Source organism: Pieris napi, chromosome 18 (assembly GCF_905475465.1).
Source record: "Pieris napi chromosome 18, ilPieNapi1.2, whole genome shotgun sequence".
Taxonomy (NCBI): Eukaryota; Metazoa; Arthropoda; class Insecta; order Lepidoptera; family Pieridae; genus Pieris; species Pieris napi.
In genome coordinates this window covers 6553546-6578340 of record NC_062251.1, presented here as the reverse complement: position 1 = coordinate 6578340, position 24795 = coordinate 6553546, and the positions used below count along the sequence as shown (strand labels likewise).

The following is a 24795-nucleotide window of genomic DNA, read 5'->3' as shown; positions in this document are numbered from 1 at the left end:
CGATTCATTATTAGTGTTTATAATACTTTACATGTTTATTTATACGTTTTTTTAAAGACAATGAAATGAAGATTTATTATTATTAGTAAAGTAACAATTATGGAAAGGTTTAAAAAAAGTCAGTGGCGCTACAACCTCTTTAGGTCTGGGCCTCAGATTACTGAATCTGTTTCATGATCATTTTTAAATCTAATAGGCAAGTAGGTGATCAGCCTCCAGTGCCTGACACACGCCGTCAACTTTTTGGGTCTAAGGCAATCCTTACGATGTTTTCCTAAGTGAACGAATGTTATATGCGCACATAGAAAGAAAGTCCATTGGTGCACAGCCGGTGATCGAACCTACGACCTCGGGGATGAGAGTCGCACGCTGAAGCCACTAGGCCAACACTGCTCTTAAGGATAGCTTTAGCAATTTTAATGTTGCTAAATTGCGTTGACGACTCATTGGTCTAGTGGTTAGTACCCCTGACTGCGAATCCATGGGTCCCGGGTTCGATCCCCGGCTGAGGCGAACATCGATGTGATGAGCATTTGGTGTTGTTCTTAGGTCTTGGGTGTTTAAATATGTATTTATATGTCTATCTATAATATGTATGTATATCCGTTGCCTAGTAGCCATAACACAAGCTTCACCAGCTTAGCATGGGACTAGGTCAATTGGTGTGAATTGTCTTAAAAAAAAAAAAAAATATTTTAGGTTTCTCCCTCCATGCAAGCGTGCACGCAGCTCGTCCGGATATCCGGTGCGTGCTACACTTGCGTTCGCCGTCCGCTCTCGCTATATCTTCCACTAAGCGAGGTCTTCTCGCACTCTGCTCTGAGGCTGCCACACTTGGCATCCTGGCCTACCATCGAGTGCCATTGGGTGAGTTAAACACACAAATTTAGCCATAGATATAAAAAAACATTTTTGGAGTTTACTCCTTAAGAAACGATTTGAGTAAGGCCCGGTACGGAAATTTTATGAGGAGTAAAATCAAGTGTAACACGAAAAGTTGAGGCGTTATGTGTAACACGAAAAGTTGAGGCGTTATGTAGAAAGACATCGTCAGTGTTGACAGGTGTAAAAAATAAAAGTAGATTGTCTAGCGTGCCATAGAGTTTTGTCAATAGTAATGGTCAGTGAAATTAAAACTAAAAAGATTGTTCATTCTTATTCTTCTCTTACTATAAAGGTAACTTTGATCACAGAAAGAAAATCCTATTTGGGCATAGATGATGTAGGTACGTTTTATTACTACTACAAACATTTATATTATAAAAACATATATTCTTACCACCTTTAGTATGAAAATATGGTCGACAGCCACAGAACATTATCGCCATTTTATCGTTCGTAAGGAGTAAACTCCAATCGTGCATCGTAGAAATCGAGGATGGCTATAGAGTATATATTGTGCATGAAGCAGGGCTTAGCTATATAATATAGGTATTATACACACTTATGGGTTGATAACATTTAATCTGCTTTGTAAAACATGGACTGTAGACAGCCTTATTCTCGTACATAAATATCATAAACATAATAATGTCTTCATCATCTTGGACGACTCATTGGTCTAGTGGTTAGTACCCCTGACTCCGAAACCATGGGTCCCGGGTTCGAACCCCGGCTGAGACGAACATCGATGTGATGAGCATTTGGTGTTGTGCTTAGGTCTTGGGTGTTTAAATATGTATTTATATGTCTATCTATAGTATGTATGTATATCCGTTGCCTAGTACCCATAACACAAGCTTCACCAGCTTACCATGGGACTGAGTCAATTGGTGTGAATTGTCTTAAAACAAAACATCAGGTTAAGGTAGTATCTTTAGTCCATGTTTCATATTGAGCTGAAATACGCCAATGACTTTACAAATTTTACACACATACACATTAATTATATTAGAACATAAGCAAGCTAAAATAGAAATAAATTAAAACCACACCAAAATGCAAAAAAATAATAATAACTAAAATTACACCTTATTGAGAGCATGATATACAAAGTAACGTTGAGTTGGAAGATATATCAATATTTTCATCATTATTACATACATGATTACTAAAATCAAGTTGTAAGAGCGAGATAGCCTATTCACTGGACCATTCAAAGTAGCAGATAAGCGAGCCGTAGGTATAGAAGACTTTTAGTTCTAGTAACTCTAGGATTACAAATTAAAATCCTTATTAAATTGCTAGTAAATATGTTACATCGTTTGATTTTCGTGGCTATACATGATTCCAGTTGGTGGAAAGCCTAGTATCAGCTTTTCCCTCCAAAGCAATTGCTAATTAATGTCAAAATAAAGACGTTTTTGACACACGACAGTCATAGTTTGGGCTAAAACTCGACTTGACAACCGTAGAAATGTCCCTAGCCCCATTGTTTTTTTATTTGGATCACAAAATTAGTACAAACACATGATATTAATTGACATACATACAAAAATATAAAAAGCGGTGCCGTTCCTAAAACATGTGGACACGACCAGCGAAATCAAGTTAATTCAATAAACAGTGTTAACACAAACAACCATAAAATTAAAAACTAATATAGCTTAATATATATAAATTACGTGTCACGTTTTTTGTCCGCTATGGACTCCTAAACTACTGAACAGATTTCAATCAAATTTGCACACCGTGTGCAGTTTGATCTAACTTAAAAGATAGGATAGCTTACATCTCAATTTATACCCGCAATATTATTTTATTGCAAATTATTTGTTTTTTATTTGATAGCCACAATTCTAACAGATGGCGCTGTGTTGAAAGTACCAACGTTTCACATAAGCTACAATTTAATGGCAGTACCACCAAAAAAGCATGGTGGTCCCCATGACTGGTGTTCTACTACCGCTTCCCTTGAATAGTTTAATTTTATGTAATATAACAAAACCTTAGCCACAGCAACGCTTGGCTGTTCTGCTAGTATACTATATATATGCCCCATGCTGGTACTACAATTTTTGACGTGACAACGTCTTATAATTCGATGGAGCCGGCTGCACGCACGAAAAAACATGACACATGCGGCGTTACCTCGCTCTGAGGCGTTCCATTTAAGGCTTGAAGTGCAAGCGAGAGCGCGAAGCGACAGAGAGGCACATTCGGACTCCGCGCTCTTCAGCGTTCGACATCTGTCTCTCTCCTACTTGAGTGAGCGATTCGTGACGTTGTCACGTTCAACTATCGTCAGTAAACCGACTTTATAGACAACCGATTTTTTTTCTGCATTCCAGGTGTCCTAGACAACGAAGAGTGTGATAAACTTGTAAGAGCCCTCGGACCGCACTCCAAAGTGCTGATGCTCAGTTGTGGAGGTGCCTTATGCTGTGGAGCCACCTTGGAAGAGGCGTTTTACCAAGCGAAGAACTTGAATACAGCATGTGAGGTCCAATTGCGTCTGGCAACACTACCGCTGGACGAATTGAATGTATTTGACGAAGAGACAGCGAAGCAGGTCAGAAAGTTTTTCATTTCAGGCTTGGGGGCCATCCATAAAGTACATAAGTACACGTTAATGGGGAGGGAGGGTATCACCGAAGTGTGACATTGTGTGACAAGGGGCATGGGGGGGGGGGTCCATACTTTTGTGACGTCACATGTTAAAATTTTAAATACTAAAACGCAAAGTTTGGATGTGAATTAAAAATTTTAAAAATTTACGAACTTGATCTATATTTCTTAATAATTTAGCATTCTCGCTATGCGATTATTATTTAAAAAAGTAAAAAATGAAAAAAGCTGTTTTCTATAGATTATTTTTAAATACATACATAAATTTTAAAAATGTGTGACGTCACATCAGGAGGGGGGGGGGGGGGGGGTTATAAAAATGTGACAAGGACGGGGGGAGGGGTTCAAAAGTCCTAAAATTCGTGTATCATCATTATGTATTAAATATATATATATATTTTTTTTAAAGACAATTCACACCAATTGACCTAGTCCCATGCTAAGCTGGTGAAGCTTGTGTTATGGGTACTAGGCAACGGATATACATACATATTATAGATAGATATACAATATACAAATAAATACATATTTAAACACCCAAGACCTAAGAACAACACCAAATGCTCATCACATCGATGTTCGCCTCAGCCGGGGATCGAACCCAGGACCCATGGATTCGCAGTCAGGGGTACTAACCACTAGACCAATGAGTCGTCAATGTGTGACGTGCTTTATGGATGGCCCCTATGTAAGTTATATTTATTAGCTTATTTTTGAAGTTGTACTTCTTTTGACGCGTTAGAAAAAAATTATGAGAGTAAATTTTTACGATGTGCACACACCGTCACAAAAACCGACACTCTGAATTTAGTTATAGTCAACATTTTAGGTTTTTCTATTGTAGTGTCGTTTTTTCTACAAACGTAGAATAAAATGTTTGAAAAGATTTTTTTCTTGTTACGCCAAAGAAGTATAACTTCTAACGCGTGTACACAAAGTTTTTTATACTTTAAAAAACAAGAAAGCTTATGAATTTGATTTGTTTTGACTTCTTTTTTGTAATTGGATAATATAGTATTAAATTTCTTATGATCTATCACCCAAGCGTGGTCTAATTTTCATTAGTGTGTCTGTCCACAAATTTCTCAAAACCAATCCGTTTTGTCGTTATTTGGTATCTTTGAGACCCGCCTAAGTATCACGAAAATCGGTTTAGTAGTTAAAGAGATAAAGTGTATCTTGGTAAAGTTCTTAGTTGACAGACGTTTTAAAACATACATTTTTAAAATACTGTTTGAGCTGTATCTCGTAAGGAGCTGCATCCATTACATTGCTCAACGGGATTAATTCAATAAATTAAAAAGAAAAAGTATCTATACTATATGTGGTAAAGATCTTAAATGGTATTATGGGTTGCCATATGAGTGAAATAGTAAATAATTACTGCTGACGTAATCACAATGTAAATCCCCCCAGCCCAGTCATCAAAAATAAGAACCCTCAAAAGAAAGGAAAGAAGAGAAAATCAAAGACCAATAGTGATTACGTAATAGTGGAACGGCCCCTAATTCAGATATTTTTTTATATCTGTTAAGTTATGTTTAGTGATATAAGCCCATGGGCACCCAATGCCAGAGGTCGAGTGCGTTGTCGGCCTTAACAGTGATTTTATTAATTAAAATTAATTACAGATCTACGATTCCACCCACAAACCACCAGCTGATGAGAAGAAATGGCGTGTTGGTGGTGAAGAATTTGAAGCTTTGATGCGAATGCTGGACAACGCTGGTTTCCGTACCGGGTACATCTATAGACATCCTCTTGTTAAGGTAATTAACTATTGTAGAAAGAATAATATATAAGCATATCTATATATATAAAAATGAAACCCGTTTTCTATCTATTTCGTCTAAACACAACAATTTTCTATATTCCCATACAAAAGATTCGTAATAATACTTAAAAGTCAATTTGAACTTTAATACCATATCATAAAGTTCAAGTGTTAGTGGAGGGGTTCCGGGAAGGTAAATTTTTATTTTTTGACATAATGTATTTGTTGTATTATCAACTTTCTTTTTTTTATCTTACAAGCTAGACCGGTGTCCCGAATAGCAGAATAAGAATTTAAAAACAATAAAGAATCGACTGTTAGGCGGTACGATGTTCGCCAGGCCAGCTAGTTGCTTATATATTATTGAATATAAGTATTGGATATCCTTAATATTCAATATTTAACGATTTTAATATCTTTTTGGTACTAGACAGGTAATAAAAATTAAAAAAAAAAAAAAAACGTGTGGCACTCGGGGACTGCCGCGGTAAAGCTAAATTGCATAATTTTTTTTCAACTTATGCACTTATAATTATTTATTTATGCAGTATGTTTTTTCTTTGATATTAATTCAATTTTTTTCTTTAAAAAATTAATTCAATCTACCACTCTACCAGAATCAGACTAACTCGCCTATATAGTCTGTCTCACTCTAACGCGAACCGGTAGCACCGATCTCGTCAGAGAGATGTGAATACGCAGTCAACGCGTAAGGTTTTTTTGTTACCGAATTTCTGGATTCGGTTTCCGCGCCCGAGGCCCGCGATAGAAGCTATGCAATGGCTTAAAAATAATAAAGAAATAATCTTCAATTACAATCCAATTTAGCTATCAATGTATATTTGATTTAGATGAAAATATAAAATTTTATATTTGTAGTAAGCCATATCAGGGTACCATACCTAAAACCCTTGATTAATAAATGAATAAAAAAAATTATATAAAGAAATAAAAACTTACCCCAGACACCGCCCTTTGAATTGTCTTTTCCAGCATTTCTTCTCTTTCTATCTATCTTCTGTCACATCTTTAGTTCATTTCTCCTTTCTCTTATTAAATTTCCTGTGTATCTTCACCTGAAGGTATTTTTTATAATTTTTTTATGAAAATTGTTTTTTTTTTCTTCTAGAACGACGTCCCCAAACCGAAGAACGACGTAGAGGTACCACCGGCTGTCTCATCTCTGGGATATCTTCTAGAAGAGGAAGAGTTGTACAAGCAAGGGTAATTAATGGTTTTACCAAGTATTTTTATTACTATTCATGCTATGCGTGATCAATAGAATTTGTACCCACTACAATGGTTCGTTTTCTCTCTGTCGTTTTTAAATAGAACAAAGGCCTCCAAAATAAAATTTTACGTAAACAGTTACACAGACGTACCAATATATTTTACTGACATTTCTCTGATTAGGGAGCCTTCAAGTATTACGTAACGCATTTTTTGGAGATTATTGACCCCCCCCCCCCCCCATGTAACTCGCCGTAACGTTTTTCAGTACCCAAGTATAGTAAAACGTTTCGTGACCACCTAGTGACTCTTCAGTTACTATTATGTGGTGTAAGTCGAACAATTTATTAACAATGACGCGTAATTTAATCCCCGCCCCACATCGTAACGTACGTTACAAAAGGGACCCCCTCAAATACGCCAAGAAAAAGTAAATATTGCAAATATTGCGAATAGAGCAATATTATATTAATTTTCACGATTATAGTGTGTGTAATATTGGGTATATTACACACACTATAATCGTGAATCTCTTTACATAAAACAATTCATAATAAACATTCGAAAGCACTAGAGATGTCTAAGTCGGCTAACACTTAATACATTCTTCTTCACTTCTAGAGAATATCCCAATAGATTTATTCTTTTCCCTCTCTGGTTTTCTCTATTTATTTTCTAAGTAAAGGAATTTGTATTGCGGTGTGGTTTGGATGTTAGTGTTTGTTTTAATGGGTTTTTGTACTTTAAATTATGTTTCAAGAATATTTACCAAAAACATAAAATTATCTGAAAATAAGGCCGACAGAAATATTATTAAATGTTTTTTTTGTGCATTTTGAAGTGGGTAATACTTTTAAGGAAATTTATCGCACGAAAAGTAAGATATTCCCCATGATGCTTCATGGGGAATATTTCAAATGTGCAATTTCATCAAAAACTGTCGATCATTACAGGATATGGAAGAAGGGCGGCAAGACAGGTGAACGCACCCGCTGGCTGAACTCGCCGAACGTGTACCAGAAGGTGGAAGTCCTAGAGACAGGAACCACTGATCCCAAGAAGATCACCAAGGTAGAATATTTGAGGGTTGAGGCCGAATAAAATCTCAGTTAAAGACCATTTTTTACGGTAAAAAAAAATAGACTCGCTTTTTGAAACTTATATAATAGACAAAAGTAGTCCACTGTTTAAATTTCTAGATATTCACAATTCAGATGCAAATAAAAATTATCTCGATTTAAATTCAGTCTGTCAAATTTTATGGGGATTAACCTTATTCATTTCTATAACAAAAAGTCCGTTGACTTTGGGAAGTAAAATTAATCGATTTTACGTAGTAGGCTCTTTACATTTCATCTCGGTTAATTTCAATAAACTAGAGTAGATTTCTAACTAATAGAAATTGGTTTAAGATTTCGAGTGACAAAATTTTTCAAAATATTAAAATTCTTTAGCAATTAAACAGCATTGATGCCAACATTTCTCACCAAGTTGTTAGAAATGTCAAATTGGTTTGATTACAATTAAAAAAATAAATAAATATTGGAATTTCATATCTCGCAGCTATATTTTATTCAAATTGTTTGCAGTCGAAGATTATAAACAATAAAAATACAAAAAGGATAGTAATATAAAAATACGCACAAATTGGCATTCGTTAGCAAATTTTAATAATGTATTTTCAGTTTTCTTAATGCTTAACATGCAAATAAATATTGATATAGCAACCCTGCAGACTGTTAAAAAGGTTTTGGACGAACGCGTAATTGTTAAATATAAATCATATAAAAAAAATGTTTTTATTGTCTACATAAATCACGTATTGTACTATCTAGTACGTATGCAACGTACGCGTGTACGTACGACACGAACACATGTACGTACGATATTTAATATTTTATTTTTAATATCACATATTGTAGTGGCATTTATGTATGCGTTTTGTTGCACAGTATATTCTAACCTTATAGAATTTAATTAAAAATAATACTTTATTATAACGAATTAAGAACAGCGTGGGATTTCCCATATAACTGGTGTTATTTATAAAGGCCTATAGCATATAGTATAGACTTGGCTTGATTGGTTATATATTTTTTTCGATACAAATATTTTTGTACGAAATCATCGAAAACAGAGCGATCTTTCTTTAAAAAAAAAATATATCGTACTTTGGGATATATAAATAATTTCGATTGTGGTGTTAAAACAATAAAAATGGGTCTATAAAGCACATTATTTATTTATATTTCATTATTCGTTGTCAATCAAAAAAGCATTTATTTACTGTGCAACATTCGCATTATCTATAGTAATTTGTATTTACTCGGTTGTATATTTAATTGAAATTATGATTGTTATTTAATGTAGCAACGAAACAGATTAATATATTAGTTTTAAGAATATTGGGGCCCCATTTGGTATATTGAATAGATGTTTTTATTTCACAATTAATAAAATTTATATCTCTTCCAACGTTATGTGTGGTTTTTAGCTTAGCACAGCCTATACAGTTTTACAACTCGAACATTCCATACAGCTTACTACACGTACACGCGAGATATACTACTGTAGAGTAGTTTAGTTACTGGTACCAAAAACGCCCACGAAGCGCTGCTTCATACAAAATGTATCGTGTCAACTATTTCATTTATTTGTGCAAAGGGTAGTCTCAAAATAATTTATTTCGTACGTCTAAAACGTACAGAACCTATGTACGTACTCGTATGTGCGAATTCATTTAAGAGTTAAGACGAAATTATTGTCGTTGAAATGATGATTTTCATTGAGGAAAAAATCGAGATTGTTTTAGACCCGGCCAACTTTAAAGTGTCAATCTTGAAGATTTAATAAAAAATACGTTTGGGGCCCCATTCCTAATCTTTCAGTTGGTGTGTTGACACTATAGCATTCCTTATTGTATCACAAAATGGTCGTCGCACATTTTAATTCATTTTTTTAATTACACAAGATTAATAAAAACAAAGACTTTTATCAAAATTGTTCTGTATTACGTTGTTTTCTCGGGAGTTTATGATATTGTGATCTACCCTCGTTTTTTTATAGCCAAATGAGGGTACATTAAAAATAATGAAATAATTATATATTGAAAATGTGCGAAGATCATCTATTATTGTAAGCTCAAAAAATCTTTTCAAGTCATAGGTTTAAGCGTAAAATTATATATTTTAGTGTAATAACGCCTTTGTGTGTTTTTTGTTTTCGTATAAAATCTCTTAGATTTATTTTGGTGACATTAAATGAAACTACTGAATGCAGTAAGCTAACAATCAAGGATGACACATCCGATCGGTTTGACAGCTGTCACTGTCCAAATTCGCATCTGCATGAATCTTAACTGTTCTGCAATTTCCTGAATGTAGATCCCCTAATACGTCACCGAAGTTCTTCCTAAGACAATCCCAAATCACCACTTTCATACTTTTTGCTATACTTTGAGAAGCTTATTTTTTGATTGAGTTTTATGTTCATTCTCAGATAGTATAAGATCCCGGTATGCAACGACCTTTGCCGAGATGCTTATTTAATGAAACGTATTTTATATTTAATTTAATATGTCAATAAATATAATCCATATGGGTTGCCTAGCAAATTTCAGTCCAGAGTATGTTTAATTAATATTTAAAAAAAAATATTTTTTTATAATTTGCATGTAGTACATTTTTAAATTTTTTTTTCAATCAATATTTTTAATCAGGGTAGTATTAAATATGTATCACTATAACTTTCTTTTTTACTAAAGATGTATATATACTTTAGTGTCACATAAAAAATATACACATAAATAATTAATTGATTAAAAACAACCTAACGTTTGCATATTCTATGGGCTTCATACTTTCGATTGGTATAGAATTTATCTAATAATCATACCGATGAAATGTTTAAATTTTTTTTTTTTTAATATTAATTAAAATACTCCGGACTGAAATTTGCTAGGCAACCCATATGGATTATATTTATTGACATATTAAATTAAATATAAAATACGTTTCATTAAATAAGCATCTCGGTGAAGGTCGTTGTATATCAGGATATTAAACCAAGAGTCTTAAACGAATAATAGGACGTTAAATTTCGAACTTCCTTCAAAGCCTGCCTGTTGACACATGGCGTTCGCTAAATTTAATTCGGTTGTTTAAAATGTAACTTATACACACAAAAACTACGCTAGCCCAATGAATTTCTAATCTACAGAGGCTATTACGTAGTTAGCATTACTATGAGGTTTTAAAAACTAACACTGACACAAGCTCAAACTCAAAATAACTTTATTCATATACATTATGTCACCAAGTATACTAATGAACCAGAAAAGATGTTCAAACTCAAACTCAAAACATCTTTATTCATGTAGGTAAACAAGTACACTTATGAGTTGTCAAGTTAAATTGATTCTAAATTATTAATTAGTTCGCAAGTTAAGAGCGTAGAGCGGGCAAGAAACTCCGCCACTCTTTTGAGTCATACAAGCACATCGCACACTTATATTAACTCTCAGGTACACTCGCAAATACATACACACACACACTCACGCATACTTAATATCTTATACGAATTGTGTTTGATTAGTTGCAACACTTCGGCTAGTTTTTGTAATGCTTTAAACATCCATACATACATCATAATCATATTTCTATCATGAATATAGTCTTTATTATTATTCTATTTAAAGCCAGGACTGTCATTCAGAAATGTCAGTGTCACTTGTCAATTGTCACTACGAATGATAGGAGGTTTAGAAGGATGGAGATTTTATACGAAAATACGCTTAAAATTGTGCTTATAAAAATAAATATAAATCTAAACAAAATAACATCTATTTTTTCGCTCTCAAATGAAATGCTTTTGATATGTTTTTTTGTGTCGTGTGACTAATTTAATAATGTTTTGCAGTGGGTCGACGCTAACAACGAAGAGGTACTGTGTTAAATATTTTTAAACTATCATTCTTTGAGCAGACCGTTAAGTTTTTTTATGTCATTTTTTTTATCGGGTATCGAGTTACCGAGAACTATATGTAGGAGTATGAATTCTTATTAATTTAATAAAAAAAATGTTTAGAAAAATGAAAAAAAAAGGGTGCGTGTACTTATGTACGCGCATAAGAAGTTATACTTCTTTGGCATTATACAAAATATTTTGATTGCATGCAAATAATTAATTACAATTAAATAATCAAAGACTGGAAAAGGAGTCATTATAGTCAGTAAAGTTCAGTTTACATTTGAAAAATTAAATAAATAAATATTTATTATTATTCTCTTACATTAAGTGTAACATAAATTCTATTATTATTCAAATGTTGTTTTTAAATTATGTCCAATGCCGTAGCATCTTCCGTGGGCAACTTCATTCTGTTAATTGTGTGTCACGGTGCGCGCGCATCTTAAAATTTCACTCTCATAAATTTTTAATAACGCGCCTAAAGAAGTATAACTTCAAAAAAAATGTTTTGAAAAGGGGGAAAACTGATACTTTGACTGAAGAGTTCAGAGTTAAAGAAAATAAATCACTTTTCGTTCGGGGAGTGTTTAAAATTTCGATAGCTTTATACCCGATATTTCTTATTAAATAGAGATTTATGTTAAAGAAAAAACCGTAAAATCGATACGTGAGATCGTGTTTTGTTTATTTTAATCATGAAATATCATCCATAATTTCGTTGACATATTAAAATGGAATATTTTCTAATGTAGGTCAAAATTTTATACCCGTTTGCACTAAACTTATTCTTTATTACGCTTAGATTAATTTATTGGTTACCATAGTTACGTGATTCTCGTAGTAATGGTAACAGAGATCTTTATTAAGGCTAATCGAAGCATACGCTGTCGTCTCTTTCTGCCTAATGGTGTTCACGCTGTGATGGAAAGAGACGGCAATAGTGTAATAAGACTGATTTTTTTTTATGAAAGCACGTAGGTGTATAGCATGATCGTAACGGCAAGATTTGTGTATTAAAATACATTTTAGTAAACTAATTTCAATTTGAATCTCTTAAGGTGCGTACAGACTATATAACATAACATATTATACAACATTGCTATACAACATGTTTCAGATAACGTGGACACTGAATGTTATAAAACATGTTATTGATATGTATGCTAGGACGAACCCAGCATCTACGTTTTTTTGTTTTTCTTTTGTTATTTAAAATGGTTATATATTTTATGTTATAATGTTGAATAACAAGGTTACAAAATGTGGACGTGTTATAAAACACAAGTTATATAATATGTTACATAGTCTGTACGCACCCTTATAGAAGAAAATACAGCCGTTGAGGTTATACTTATGGGTGATTCCATTGTATTCAATGGAGTGATACTCCAAAAATTCTTGCATATCGCGATCATGGAATGGACCTGTAACAGTTGGAGGAAGTACTAACACAATAATATTAATAACATGTTCAGTGCAAACGGGTGTATATAAAAATGCGGCATACATGGCATTTAATTTGGCAAGAGTCGCATGCGCATAGAGTCTGGATAATGAAAGAAGATAACGAAAAAGCGCGTCAAATTAAAAAAAAATTAGTATGGTATCCCTAAAAGTTTGATATATTTTGTGTTTTAAACTTACTTGATACTTGATTTTATTTTATGATTTTTTACATTTCTAGTCTTTTACTATTGATACTTAAAATGACTAAGCATTGCATGGAAAACTAAAACTATATTTATTATAAATCACAACTTAATTCGGAATAATCAAAATCAGAATCCAAAAAATCAATAAAACAAAGTTTAGGTTATTATACCTGTTAACTATTCGGAAAAAATATATAATAGAAATAAAAATGAGTAATTGCATGAAGTATCAAGACAATAAATCATACTAACTTAAGAAATTCAATGACATTCTGTGTTGCCATCCGAAAATTTAAAAAATTCAATTATCTTCTTTCATTTGCCAGACTATGCAAATCTTAGCGCTAATATCTACCAGTCGTTATAAGACAACTCGTTGCAACTACGGCTCGTAAATAGTTATTTACTGTCTGTAGATATATGGATGATTTCCCTAAGCAGATTTAAATTGCAATATCAATCTTGCCAAATTGAATGACATTTGACATAGGAAATTTGACAGTCAGCTCTCTTTCTCTTCTCTTGGTATCGGGACTCTTACGTTGCGTCTTAACATAACATTAGCATTTCATTAATACCCTGGTTTTTTGAATGAAATTTGTAAATTTTATTCTACATCGAGAATGTACAGTGTAGGAAAAGATTTGAATTGATTGAAATGTTGCCATCCTCTCCTTGCGTCCCTGCTGATATTCTTTTGTTTTCGATTCTTTTGTTTTTTTTTTGCATGGGGATTGTAATACTGTACATGCTCGATGTCGACCAGGTTTCTCGCTTTCCTTTCCTCGCTTAAGGCAACATTTTGAATAATTTGAATCTTTTTCCTAAGTGGGTGCAAGATGGCTCTCCTGCGCACTCGGGTACGCCTGTCAAAATCGACACACTACAATTTGTGCCTAAAAACACCAATCCGAAGGAGTTTAAGCAGTTGCAGCAGCAGGTATGTGAAGGTTTCTATTCATTTGAAATATTCAACAGTAAAATGCATAGTTTTTTTTTATGATTTGTCAAAAAATCATTTAATGTTTATATACAGTCGACTCTCGATAGATTGAAATTCAAGGGACTAAAGATAAATTTAAAATTACCCAGAGTTAAAATTAACTAGCATTCTAGCTATATCATAAATAAATAATAAACATATCATAATAATAAATAATAAAAAATAATATCAGTATTTTTAATAAATAATAAACAATTTAATAAAAAACAATATATTTCGAAAAGAGGACATGACTTTTTCAATGAACTACACTTGTTGTTCAAAGAATTTAAAAAACAATTAACAAGTTTGTGCAACATAAATGCTTCAATAAAATGTTGGAAAGCCCGGACTTTGAATTGGTCCCCACCAATTAACATTGATTTTTTTTGGAACGAAATTCCTTATCGCGCGTTGTGAAAGACGGAAAAAATTCTTACGAAAAGTTGTCACGACACTTTTTTGCTATTTGCTATTGTAATACACCGGTTCTCGTCCGATCACCGAAGTTAAGCAACGTCGGGCGAGGTCAGTACTTGGATGGGTGACCGCCTGGGAACACCTCGTGATGTTGGCTTTTTTTTTCGTCGTAAGATTGGTGTCGAGAAAATCTATCATACTGTTGTGATACCAATTAACATATAAATTAATCGAAAGGAATTTCGTTCCATCCGGGTGTCCCTTGACACCTCTAAAGTTTTTTTTTATCCAGTCTTTGTCAAGGAATCTGAATTGAATGATAATCAAGAGTCGACTGTAGATTGTTTCTAAAAAATCATTTGAAATAAATTCAATGATTCTAGTTTTATTCACCACATCACAAATCCAGGAATGTATCGGTTTATTTGTGGTTATAAATTTGATTTGCGGCTAATCCCAATGAGTAGATGTCAAAATGTCTGTTATCATTGTCTAAAATAGTTATTAATATTTAAAAATAATATTTTCCCTGGAACTTTGAAACTTGAGCTCAAAAAGAAAATATAAAAAAATCTACCTTGTCCATTTAATACCAATTGCGTCAATTATTTTTTATATTTGAATATTTTTTTGAATATTTCATTCAATTGCACGCCTCGCAGTGCTCTACTCTCGACATGTCAAAAAACCCAGTCTTTCGAAACATGAATGACTTTTTTATCACTAATATAACACTTACAGGATAATATGAGTGCACTAAAATCGAGTTAAATAATCTATCAAGCACATGGTATTTTTTATGAACAATTATTTTGTTTAACATAGTAAATAATAACATTTAAATCAATCATTCTTGGACGTCCGTCAGTCTGTGTTTATGGATCCATGTATGTGGCAGAGAAATTGGTCGAAAAATTTATCGTACCAGAATACTTTTTTTCTTATTATATAAAGTTATACCCTGGGCTGATTCCTAGTTAATATTAGCGTTCTAAGTACTGTCGTTTAATTATAATTTGTAAAAAACTAAAATACGAATTTTAGTATATTTTTTCCTCACCTTAGAGTTATGTGAGGAATATATTTTTTTATTATATTAAGTAAGTAGTAAGAAGTAAAAAATAAATGTAAACGAATGATTTTTTTTTAATGTGAATGACCGCTATGAGGCGTGCACTTTTGGATTTTCCAAACTATTTTATTTATTATATTGCTTTGCATGGAATTTGACAGGTTGTGTCAGATATTTTAATATAATTCGCACGTTTAGATTAAAGAAAATCGACGCGCTGACAAGATCAGCGCAGGACCGCAGTCGCATATTTTGGAAGGAGTGACATGGGATGAAGCTGCCAAGATGGTTGGTGAAGATGCTGCAAACACGCATACTGGAGATCATGTTGTAAGTATCACTATTATTATTTTTATTATCTACTAGCTGGCCTGGCGAACATCGTACCGCCTAACAGTCGATTCTTTTTTTTTTTTTTAATACTTTTTCTGCTATTCGGGACACCGATCTAGCTAAGATAAAAAAAGAAAGTTGATAAGACAACAATTACATTGTCAAAAAATAAAAGTTTACCTTCCCGGAACCCCTCCACTAACACTTGAACTTTATGGTATAGTATTAAAGTTCAAATTGACTTTTAAGCATTATTACGAATATTATGTATGGGAATATAGAAAAGTGTTGTTTTTAGACTTTTTCACTCAATTTTTTTAAGTTTTCTCTCCGTAAGAACCATCCTCGTACTTCAAAGAATATTATAAAAAAAGAATTGGCCAAATCGGTCAAGCCGTTTTCATGTTATGTCGTGACAACGGAAAACGGGTTTCATTTATATGATTATGAGATCTTTATAAGTGTGGTACATAAAATGTAGGAATTTAGGTTGATTTATTTACACTTCGTTACATTAATAGAAAAACATATAACATCTAATATATAAAAGTGTTGTGTTACAATATTCGTTCTCATACTCCTCCGAAATGGCTCAACCGTTTCTTATAAACATTTTATGCATATTCAGTAAGTCTTAGAATCGGCTACTAATCTTTGAAACTCAAAATTTTTGTTTTTAATTTTTTATCCCCTTATCTATTACCCGTCTACGATCAATCCCTTTTTTATTATAGTAGATAGTTATTTTTATGGAACTAAACAAATGTTTCCTAGAAATAATATACATGGTAAAACGACGTTTGCCAGGTCAGCTAGTAATACATAAAAATTATAAGGGATGCAACCGCCGGCCTTATCGCTAATAAGACCTCTTCCAGGCAACCCTAGTAAGGAAAAAACTTTAAAAAAAATATGGCTAAAGTGCAAGAAGCGCATAACCAAGTCTTATATAAAACCCAACCTTAATCTAAAATAATAACAACACAACAATAAAACATCCAGATATCGAGGCGAGAAATGATCACGAATAGATACCATCAAAATCTGGGACAAATTTTTTCCACCAGATTGCTTCGAAATCAAAACAATTCTTCTAAACAATTTATTAATCTTTTTCAGGTGCTCATGGGCGCAGCATCGAAGGGTATAATTCAGCGGGGCTACCAACACAATGCAACTGTGTACAGCGCACCATACGCCCGTAATCCATTCGATCATGTAACCGACACCGAAATTGATGAGTACCGACGCATTGTTGAGCGCAAGCAGCGTAGCGAGTGTAAGTAATATTTTATAATAATATTATGTTAAAAAAAAAGTGTGTGTGTGTCAGCTACGACGCACGATTGGAGTTTACTCCTTACGAACGTTAAAATGGCGATAATGTTCTGTGGCTGTCGACCATATTTTCATACTAAAGGTGGTAAGAATATATGTTTTTATAATATAAATGTTTGTAGTAGTAATAAAACGTACCTACATCATCTATGCCCAAATAGGATTTTCTTTCTGTGACCAAAGTTACCTTTATAGTAAGAGAAGAATAAGAATGAACAATCTTTTTAGTTTTAATTTCTCTGACCGTTACCATTGACAAAACTCTATGGCACGCTAGACAATCTACTTTTATTTTTTACACCTGTCAACACTGACAATGTTGTAACGTGGCTGTCAAAACGTGAATTCAAAATAGAAAAGTCTGTGTAATGTATTCCATCTCATTCTTTTACACGTTCAATCCTACAGATATATATGTTTGTCTCTTTCTACATAACGCCTCAACTTTTCGTCTACACTTGATTTTACTCCTCATAAAATTTCCGTACCGGGCCTTATAACTAAAATCGTTTCTTAAGGAGTAAACTCCAAAAATAAAGACAAAATAATGAACTTAAAAATAATCTTGCTAAATTGATTAATATTATCGCTGTCACCGAATATAGTGACAGTAATGCCAACTCCCACAGAATGTCTTAAAACCAACTTCAAATATCCCTAACTATCGATTAAAATCCTCGTAAAGTTTTTGTTGTACACTCAGTTTGAAGGATAATTTCAAATATGCTTGAAAATACATTCAGGTAATGTAAGATTTCGATCTTGGAGTATTATTGATTTTTTATTTTCAGTTATGGCCACGTCATTATAGAGAATTAATTTGTTTTAGTTGGTTGGGTTATCTTGAATACATCACATCTTGATTACACCTAAGTTTGGGGGGTTAATTCTAAATTGGGTTATTTGTAGAGCTATTTTTAATTTATTTACGTACCACAATGTACACTTATGAACGTCAATAAAGATATACCTATTAAATGCTTCTAATTTGATATTTACTGCCAGTTCGCAAATCAAGGGCGTAGAACGGAAGAGAAGTACTGGCAATAAACTCTCCGCCACTCTTTTGTATCACAAAGTTTTGAGTCATACAAATTTATTAAAAAAAAATGTGTGCGTGTACTAGGTGTACACACACGTAAGAAGTGAAACTTCTTTATGACCTTATTTTTCGAAAAATGATCTACTAGGTATATGCAACTTTACAGAAATTGGTTAAATAAAGTTAAATTAGATAAAGTTTAACAAAAGGCTTTAATTATCATAGACATGAATACAAATACAATTATTTCATTTTAACTTATTACTGTACTATGTACTATGTAGTAATAAGATTATTACAGAATTTCATTAATTGTAATAGAATTATTAGTATTACTATCATTGTTATCGTTATTATATATTTTTGTTACTAATGGCTTCGAATCTCTTCGGATCAACCGTGGTAGGGATAAGAAAAAGATGGCGCGTAACCGAAAAATGTGACAAATGTGTGTAAATTTTTTTCCAACGCCGATAAAGAAGTTTGACTTCAAAAAGCAACATGGCGCGTAACCTGCTACAAAATTTCTCCCATACGTCGATAAAGAAGTTTCGGTAAGATCGAGACTTATGTATGAATCAATAATTTAAATATTACAGATGACACTGACTTATCCGAGTCGGAGGCAATAAGCGCCGCTCAAATCACTTCGCCGGCCAGTGCTCCCTCTGAAACTGAAGAAGAATCGCGAGATGGTAAGTCATTCATTCGATCACTCACTCACTTTCATATAATAAGTTCTATTAAGTGCCTTATACGGCCTCAGAGCTCTTGCTTGAGTTTTAAGCGTCGTTTGAAAATATTGTTTGTTTATATGCACATGAATCTTTATCGTACGGCTAGTTTTATATTTTTGACGTGACAACGTCTTATAATGCCGGCTGCACGCACGAAAAAACATGACTCATGCGGCGTTACCTCGCTCTGAGGCGTTCCATTTAAGGCTTGAAGTGCAAGCGAGAGCGCGGAACGAGCGACAAAGAGGCACTATCGGCATCCGCGTTCGGCAGCGTTCGTTCGTTAAAAAATTGACATAATTGTATTTATGCGTACAAATAAATGTAACTTGATCAATTCAATTTTGATATCCATTTACCACCTTCTCTATATCCATACAAAATATCTATCGAACAAAAAAATTAAAATTTTCTTTTGAAAATGAAACTTATTTTAACATTTCATATTATTTTTTTATTGCACATCATACAAAAAATAAAATTTCGTCCAAAAAATAAAAATTAAATTTTAGGGGCGGACATCCCTTATCACTTAGGGGTATGAAAAATAGTAGCCGATTCTCAGACCTACTGCATATGCATATAAAATTTGATAAAAATCGGTCAAGCCGTTTCGGAGGAGTATGGTAACTAACATTGTGACACGAGAATTTTATATATAAGATTAAAAAATGTGCTTATTTTATGATTTCTATTTTCAGAACATCGTGTCCTTAGAATAGAGACGAAACAAGCGCCAGTGAGGAGCCAACCTGAAGTGGTATTGAGTGATGGTGAGTTCTTTGAATTTCAGACATTTCCTTTAGAAGTTTGATGTAGGGAGACCTTTTTTTCATGATTTGTTAAATTGTATAATAATAATAATAAATAATAGCCAATAGTGGTTTTTGGGTTTTTCATATAAATATTGAAATGAATTTCTCGTAATTGCTTTGGACCTAATTTTTTTTATTAAATTTGAAATTCACAAAATCTGTTGAAAACGTTTGTTGAATTCCATAATAATGATTGATTCTTAACTAAGTTATGTTTATAGTACATGAGTTCACTCATTCTCATGAGGGTGGGTAGTTACTAAAAATTTATTTCAATGTTCCCAACGTTTTTTTTTTCTTTTTCAAATTACTTAATAGTGCATTGGATTTAGAATGTTTGCATGTTTGAATGTATATTTCCTTGTAGTTGATACAACCGATTTCTTGGCTGCCGAACGCGACCACGCCGATAGGACTAGAGGTTAGTTTTTATGGTTTAAAACACGAATAACTACCCACATTTTTTTAAATTTTAATTGGAGTATAGGCAGACTTTTTTATATGCATTAGTATTCTAAAGGTATTGAAAGTCTCGTCCAAAAATTATAAATTGCAGCAATAATATTACGACCGTGGTCTGGACCAGATATGAGTTTCATAGATCTTTTTTCTATTACTTTTGGGTCCGATATGCCGATTTTTCTTGAGTGCACGAGCTAGTGTAAATGATGTGCACAACCTATGGCTAGAGCTTTTGGGTTGAGAATTAAAGAGACTTTAAGTCCTTCTAAAGTAAACATTGACTCGAAACTGAAGTATTTCCGAACCAATTCGACCAATTCTTGAAAGTCCGGCAACGCACTTGCGAGCCTTCTGGCAATGTGTGTGTCCATGGGCGGTGGTATTACCTAACATCCGATGAGCCCCCTGTCCGTTTGCCTTCTATAACATTAGAAAAACACATGCATGAAGATTATTAACAGCATGTTTTTGTATTTTTTTACTGTGACAATGATGTAGCGAATATTCCTCAATCTTAGGGCAAACATCTACATTACGACACAGCCTGTTTTAATAGTTGATATCCATAAGCAACATTTTTAAAAGGCCGGCAACGCGTGGGTCAACTTGTATGTGTCGCGTATAGTATTTTTGATTAAAAACCGATTATAAAGATATAATTGGATGTGATCTTAAACTGGGCTAAACCATTTCGCAATCGTAAGATTCTCTTCCCCTTTATTTGAATTTTGAAAGTGTAATTTTAACAAAGATTCGAACCTGCTCTCCGATGATGAGGTCTTCTTGGATTCATCTTCCATTCCGTCTGGTGTTACTTCCCCAAGTATCCCAGAAACATCGATTATTCCCGAACACGTGATTGTTCGTACACAGTACGCTGCCGTTCAGCAGACTGTGAAAGGTAGGAGGGAGATGGGTATATTTGTTTATATGGGGACGTTTATGTGAGTAAAAGAGATGTATAGCGGGAGCTGTGCAAAAGAAGGCGAGCAAAATATGTCTTTGTCTGAAAGAGATATGAACAACTGATATGGCATGTGTAGTTTGTGTGAAAGAGACCATTATACATTGCAAAGGAGTATTTTTACTTTGGGTACCTGGACGCAGTATATCAAAAATCATCATAATATCAGTATGAATGGAAATTTGGTTTTATTGTGACGTCTTCGTTGTTGTAGCGTCTACTCATACGTTGTTCTTGTGTTTATTTCATGTAAAGGAGATTCTTGCTTACGAAATGTTGTTACGTATTAAATAGGAGAGCCAGTGAAGGGTATATATTTTTCCACTAATCGCACGTTATACGGCTGACGTGACCTCTGAATGCAACAGTATGTTCCTGTGTTCGACATTGGACCTGAGATAGATTGTGATGGCGACATACTTGGGGAGGTTAGGGCCCATATGGGACAGCCATTGATGATCATGATCGACTTTACGACCACATTAAATCAGTTTTTTGCTTAAGTTAAAATAATAACTGTGTACGTTTTGTTTTGTGTTCATAACATTATTCTTATTGTATGCACGCTTGGGCATTGCTTGATAACAAACATTTCGCTACAGGTACAAAGCTATCACCGCACGGCGCTCACAAACGCACTCTTCACAGCTTTCCCCGAAGTCCTAATTTTAACCATATTGTACAAAAATACGAAGGACCAAAATGTAAACTTAATCTTAACCAAAAATTAACAGGTGCTGATACTGTAGCCGTGTATAAAGACACTGTCAGTTGTTCTAGTACATTTTCTTTACAATCCCTAGATTCGTTTCCTAAATATCATATGCGTACTAGGTCTTTGCCAAGAAAACTCAAAAATGAATTCACATCGGTCTACAGAACAAGGTCCCATGGCGCGTTCGTTAACTCATACATGAACAATCCTGAACCCGAACACTTCCATATACCAAAATGTGACAGCTGCGGCTCCATAAATAATACATATGCATGGGAAATGCGTAAAATTGACCCGAGATATAAACAATACGGGTCCTTATATTATTCTATTGATAATTTAGCAAACGGCCTCGAAGAAGATAATATCGACTCAAAACCAAACATTACTAAAACATGTGATGAGGTACCAAGACTTGATTTGAAATGTGAAGAGGAATTCGTTGAGAGTCAAGAATTTAATGAAGATAACTATTTCGATGATGTAACCAACTGCTTATCTCAAAATCACATAGAAACAACTGAAGTTCAACGAACTGAGGACGCAAAAACTGAGGGTATTTTCAGAGCCGAATATGTGACAGTTCAAACACAGACTGACTTCAGTTATAACACACTTGACTCCGAAGGTGAATACCACAGCTTTACAGATGATATGTTAGAAGATATTGATGCTGTGGTGTATGAAAGTCCAGTTAAAAATCTCGTCGACAAAGATATAAGAGATTATTCAGTACCAATTAACTTCTACTGCGAAGAATATGGAAAGAAAGACAGCCCAAGAGTTTCACCGTTAAAAAAGAAAGAAGCTCCTAAAAATAATGTATTAGAACCTATTTTAGAGGAATCCAAAAGTTATGAAGAATCAACCAGTGATAGCAATAAAACACAACACTCCGAAACAGATTTAACCGACCCAAAGATTGTACCAAAAAACGAAGAAATAGATACACATTATTTTTTTGATGATTTCAAACGACCGAAAGAACCACCTAAACGCGAAACCTTACTGCAAAATGATGCAAGATCTAGTTGTGGAATGAGTACCATATCACTCACTAGTTTCGATTCTACAGCTGAATTTGAAAAATTGGAAGCAGTTACAGAAGTAATAGATTTAATCTTGGGTAAGATAAATTTTGATTTTTATCGTGATGAAAATCTATTTGCGAAAAGCATTCAAGACACAAACAATGAACCGAATGAGTTATTTTCTATTACAGATATTATTAGTGATATCGAAAATAATGTTCTAGACTATACACCTGTTGATATTTCCGACTCTTTCATTACTGATTCATTAAAAGTAGCTGAAGCAGTTTTGTATTATATTTTTAATAGAGCTATCTGTTCGAGTCATAGTCGGAAATCAAAACAGATAACTAAAACAGTTATAACAATTGTTGATGTTGAAGATATTTTGCTAACAACATCGCGGGAGTGGATGGGGATTTTTCATGATTTCACTTTCATTGAAAGAGATGTGATAGAAGATAAACGTGATACTAACAAAGGCATAAAGCAGTTCGACAATAAGTCTGAAGAAGTACATATAGTACTTGATATAAGTCACGGTGTACCTCTGTATTTAGACAACATAGGATCAAATACATCTGACAGCAATGAAGATTTACCTTTTTATGGAAATGACAGTGACGTTCCTGATTGTCCACCAGACGCCAAACCTAAAAGTGAAAATAATGAAAACTCTGATAACGATGAATTCAATTTGAATTTTAATCATAATTTCGAGGAATCATCAGATACAATATGTGATTTGCTAGAAAAATCAATACCAACTACTCCACATTTGAAAGAGGATGTGAATGAAACGTTTGTTATTCAGGATAAAATGAATGAAGCATTTGTGGATTCGCGATTCAGTCATTCATCAACTCCACAGAGAGTGGTTTTCGAATGTCCCGAATCGCCTATAAATGCGAGTCGGTATGAAAGAGATGATTCAATACTTTCACCGTTCTTAAAGAAGACCCAAGTACACTCAATGTCCCAGACAGAGCACCGAGGCGGTATAAAATATTGGGTGTCTTTCTCCGATGATATTATAGAAACGGAAAGAGATGGTAGGTCATTAAAAAAATTCAACGACGATTCGATACCTAGCTATTACGTCGTCGATTTTGAAGAGAAAGATAATGGCGAAGTGCTAGAGAGGAATAATTTCTCCAACGAGACATTTTCTAAATATGAAAGCTGTGAGTCCGAGATAGTGGAAGGAAAGTTGATTTACGATTTACGTGAAAAGCGCCGAATGGCAACAAGTTGGCCACCGTCTGATGAATCATTGTTTTATAGAATTCTATCCAATTTTAGAATGTCCCAGAGTTTTGAATTAAGCGATCTTAATTATTCTAAATTTGAAAATAGTTTGTAATAAGAGTTAATAAAGGAATTATTGATAATTAATAATTTAGGAATATTTTACATATTTGAACATCCCCATAAGATTTAAGATATGGTAATATCTGATATGGTTTTTTTTCATTTTATGTTGTGTTAATTATTCTTTATTTTCTTCTTATATCTATTTAGCGCTAATAAAACATTAAACTAACACATTAACTGTCTTGCCTTACAAGGACATTCTCCGTCAAACATTGTTTTGAGTTGGAGGGTAGACGCAGAATTAAAAATTACAGAAACACGAACACTTTTAGTACGAAGAACTGACACTGTCTTAATTTCTACGGCTTATTAACGGTCAAACGCAAGTGTAGTTTTTATATTGGTCTTTGTCATTCATTGCACTGTGTATTTTGTTTGT

The 24795-nt window shown here is 33.5% G+C and overlaps 2 protein-coding genes across 7 annotated transcripts in view; both read left to right on the top strand.

The window, feature by feature from the left end:
• LOC125058631 (protein hu-li tai shao) overlaps positions 1–24795 on the top strand; it is an 87233-nt gene that overhangs the window by 58672 nt on the left and 3766 nt on the right. For 2 of the 6 annotated variants that reach the window (XM_047662744.1, XM_047662743.1), the window contains 13 exons: positions 700–867; positions 3231–3451; positions 5139–5276; positions 6411–6505; positions 7465–7582; positions 11429–11452; positions 13961–14071; positions 15804–15935; positions 17058–17217; positions 18918–19013; positions 19757–19828; positions 20238–20291; positions 21084–21233. In XM_047662744.1, the coding sequence (XP_047518700.1) occupies positions 700–867; positions 3231–3451; positions 5139–5276; positions 6411–6505; positions 7465–7582; positions 11429–11452; positions 13961–14071; positions 15804–15935; positions 17058–17217; positions 18918–19013; positions 19757–19828; positions 20238–20291; positions 21084–21233 (1539 nt within the window). The remainder of the gene's footprint in view (positions 1–699; positions 868–3230; positions 3452–5138; positions 5277–6410; positions 6506–7464; positions 7583–11428; positions 11453–13960; positions 14072–15803; positions 15936–17057; positions 17218–18917; positions 19014–19756; positions 19829–20237; positions 20292–21083; positions 21234–24795) is intronic. The other 4 variants (XM_047662745.1, XM_047662746.1, XM_047662749.1 and 1 more) reach the window with 4 other exon arrangements.
• On the top strand, positions 21240–24487 carry LOC125058629. The gene has a single exon (XM_047662739.1). The coding sequence runs from the start codon at positions 21856–21858 to the stop codon at positions 24403–24405; it is 2550 nt and encodes an 849-aa protein (XP_047518695.1). The 5' UTR covers positions 21240–21855; the 3' UTR covers positions 24406–24487.

What these genes read in the sequence shown, in the direction of transcription:
- LOC125058629 (XM_047662739.1), top strand. Translation starts at nt 21,856, where the DNA reads ATGCACGCTTGGGCATTGCTTGATAACAAACATTTCGCTACAGGTACA.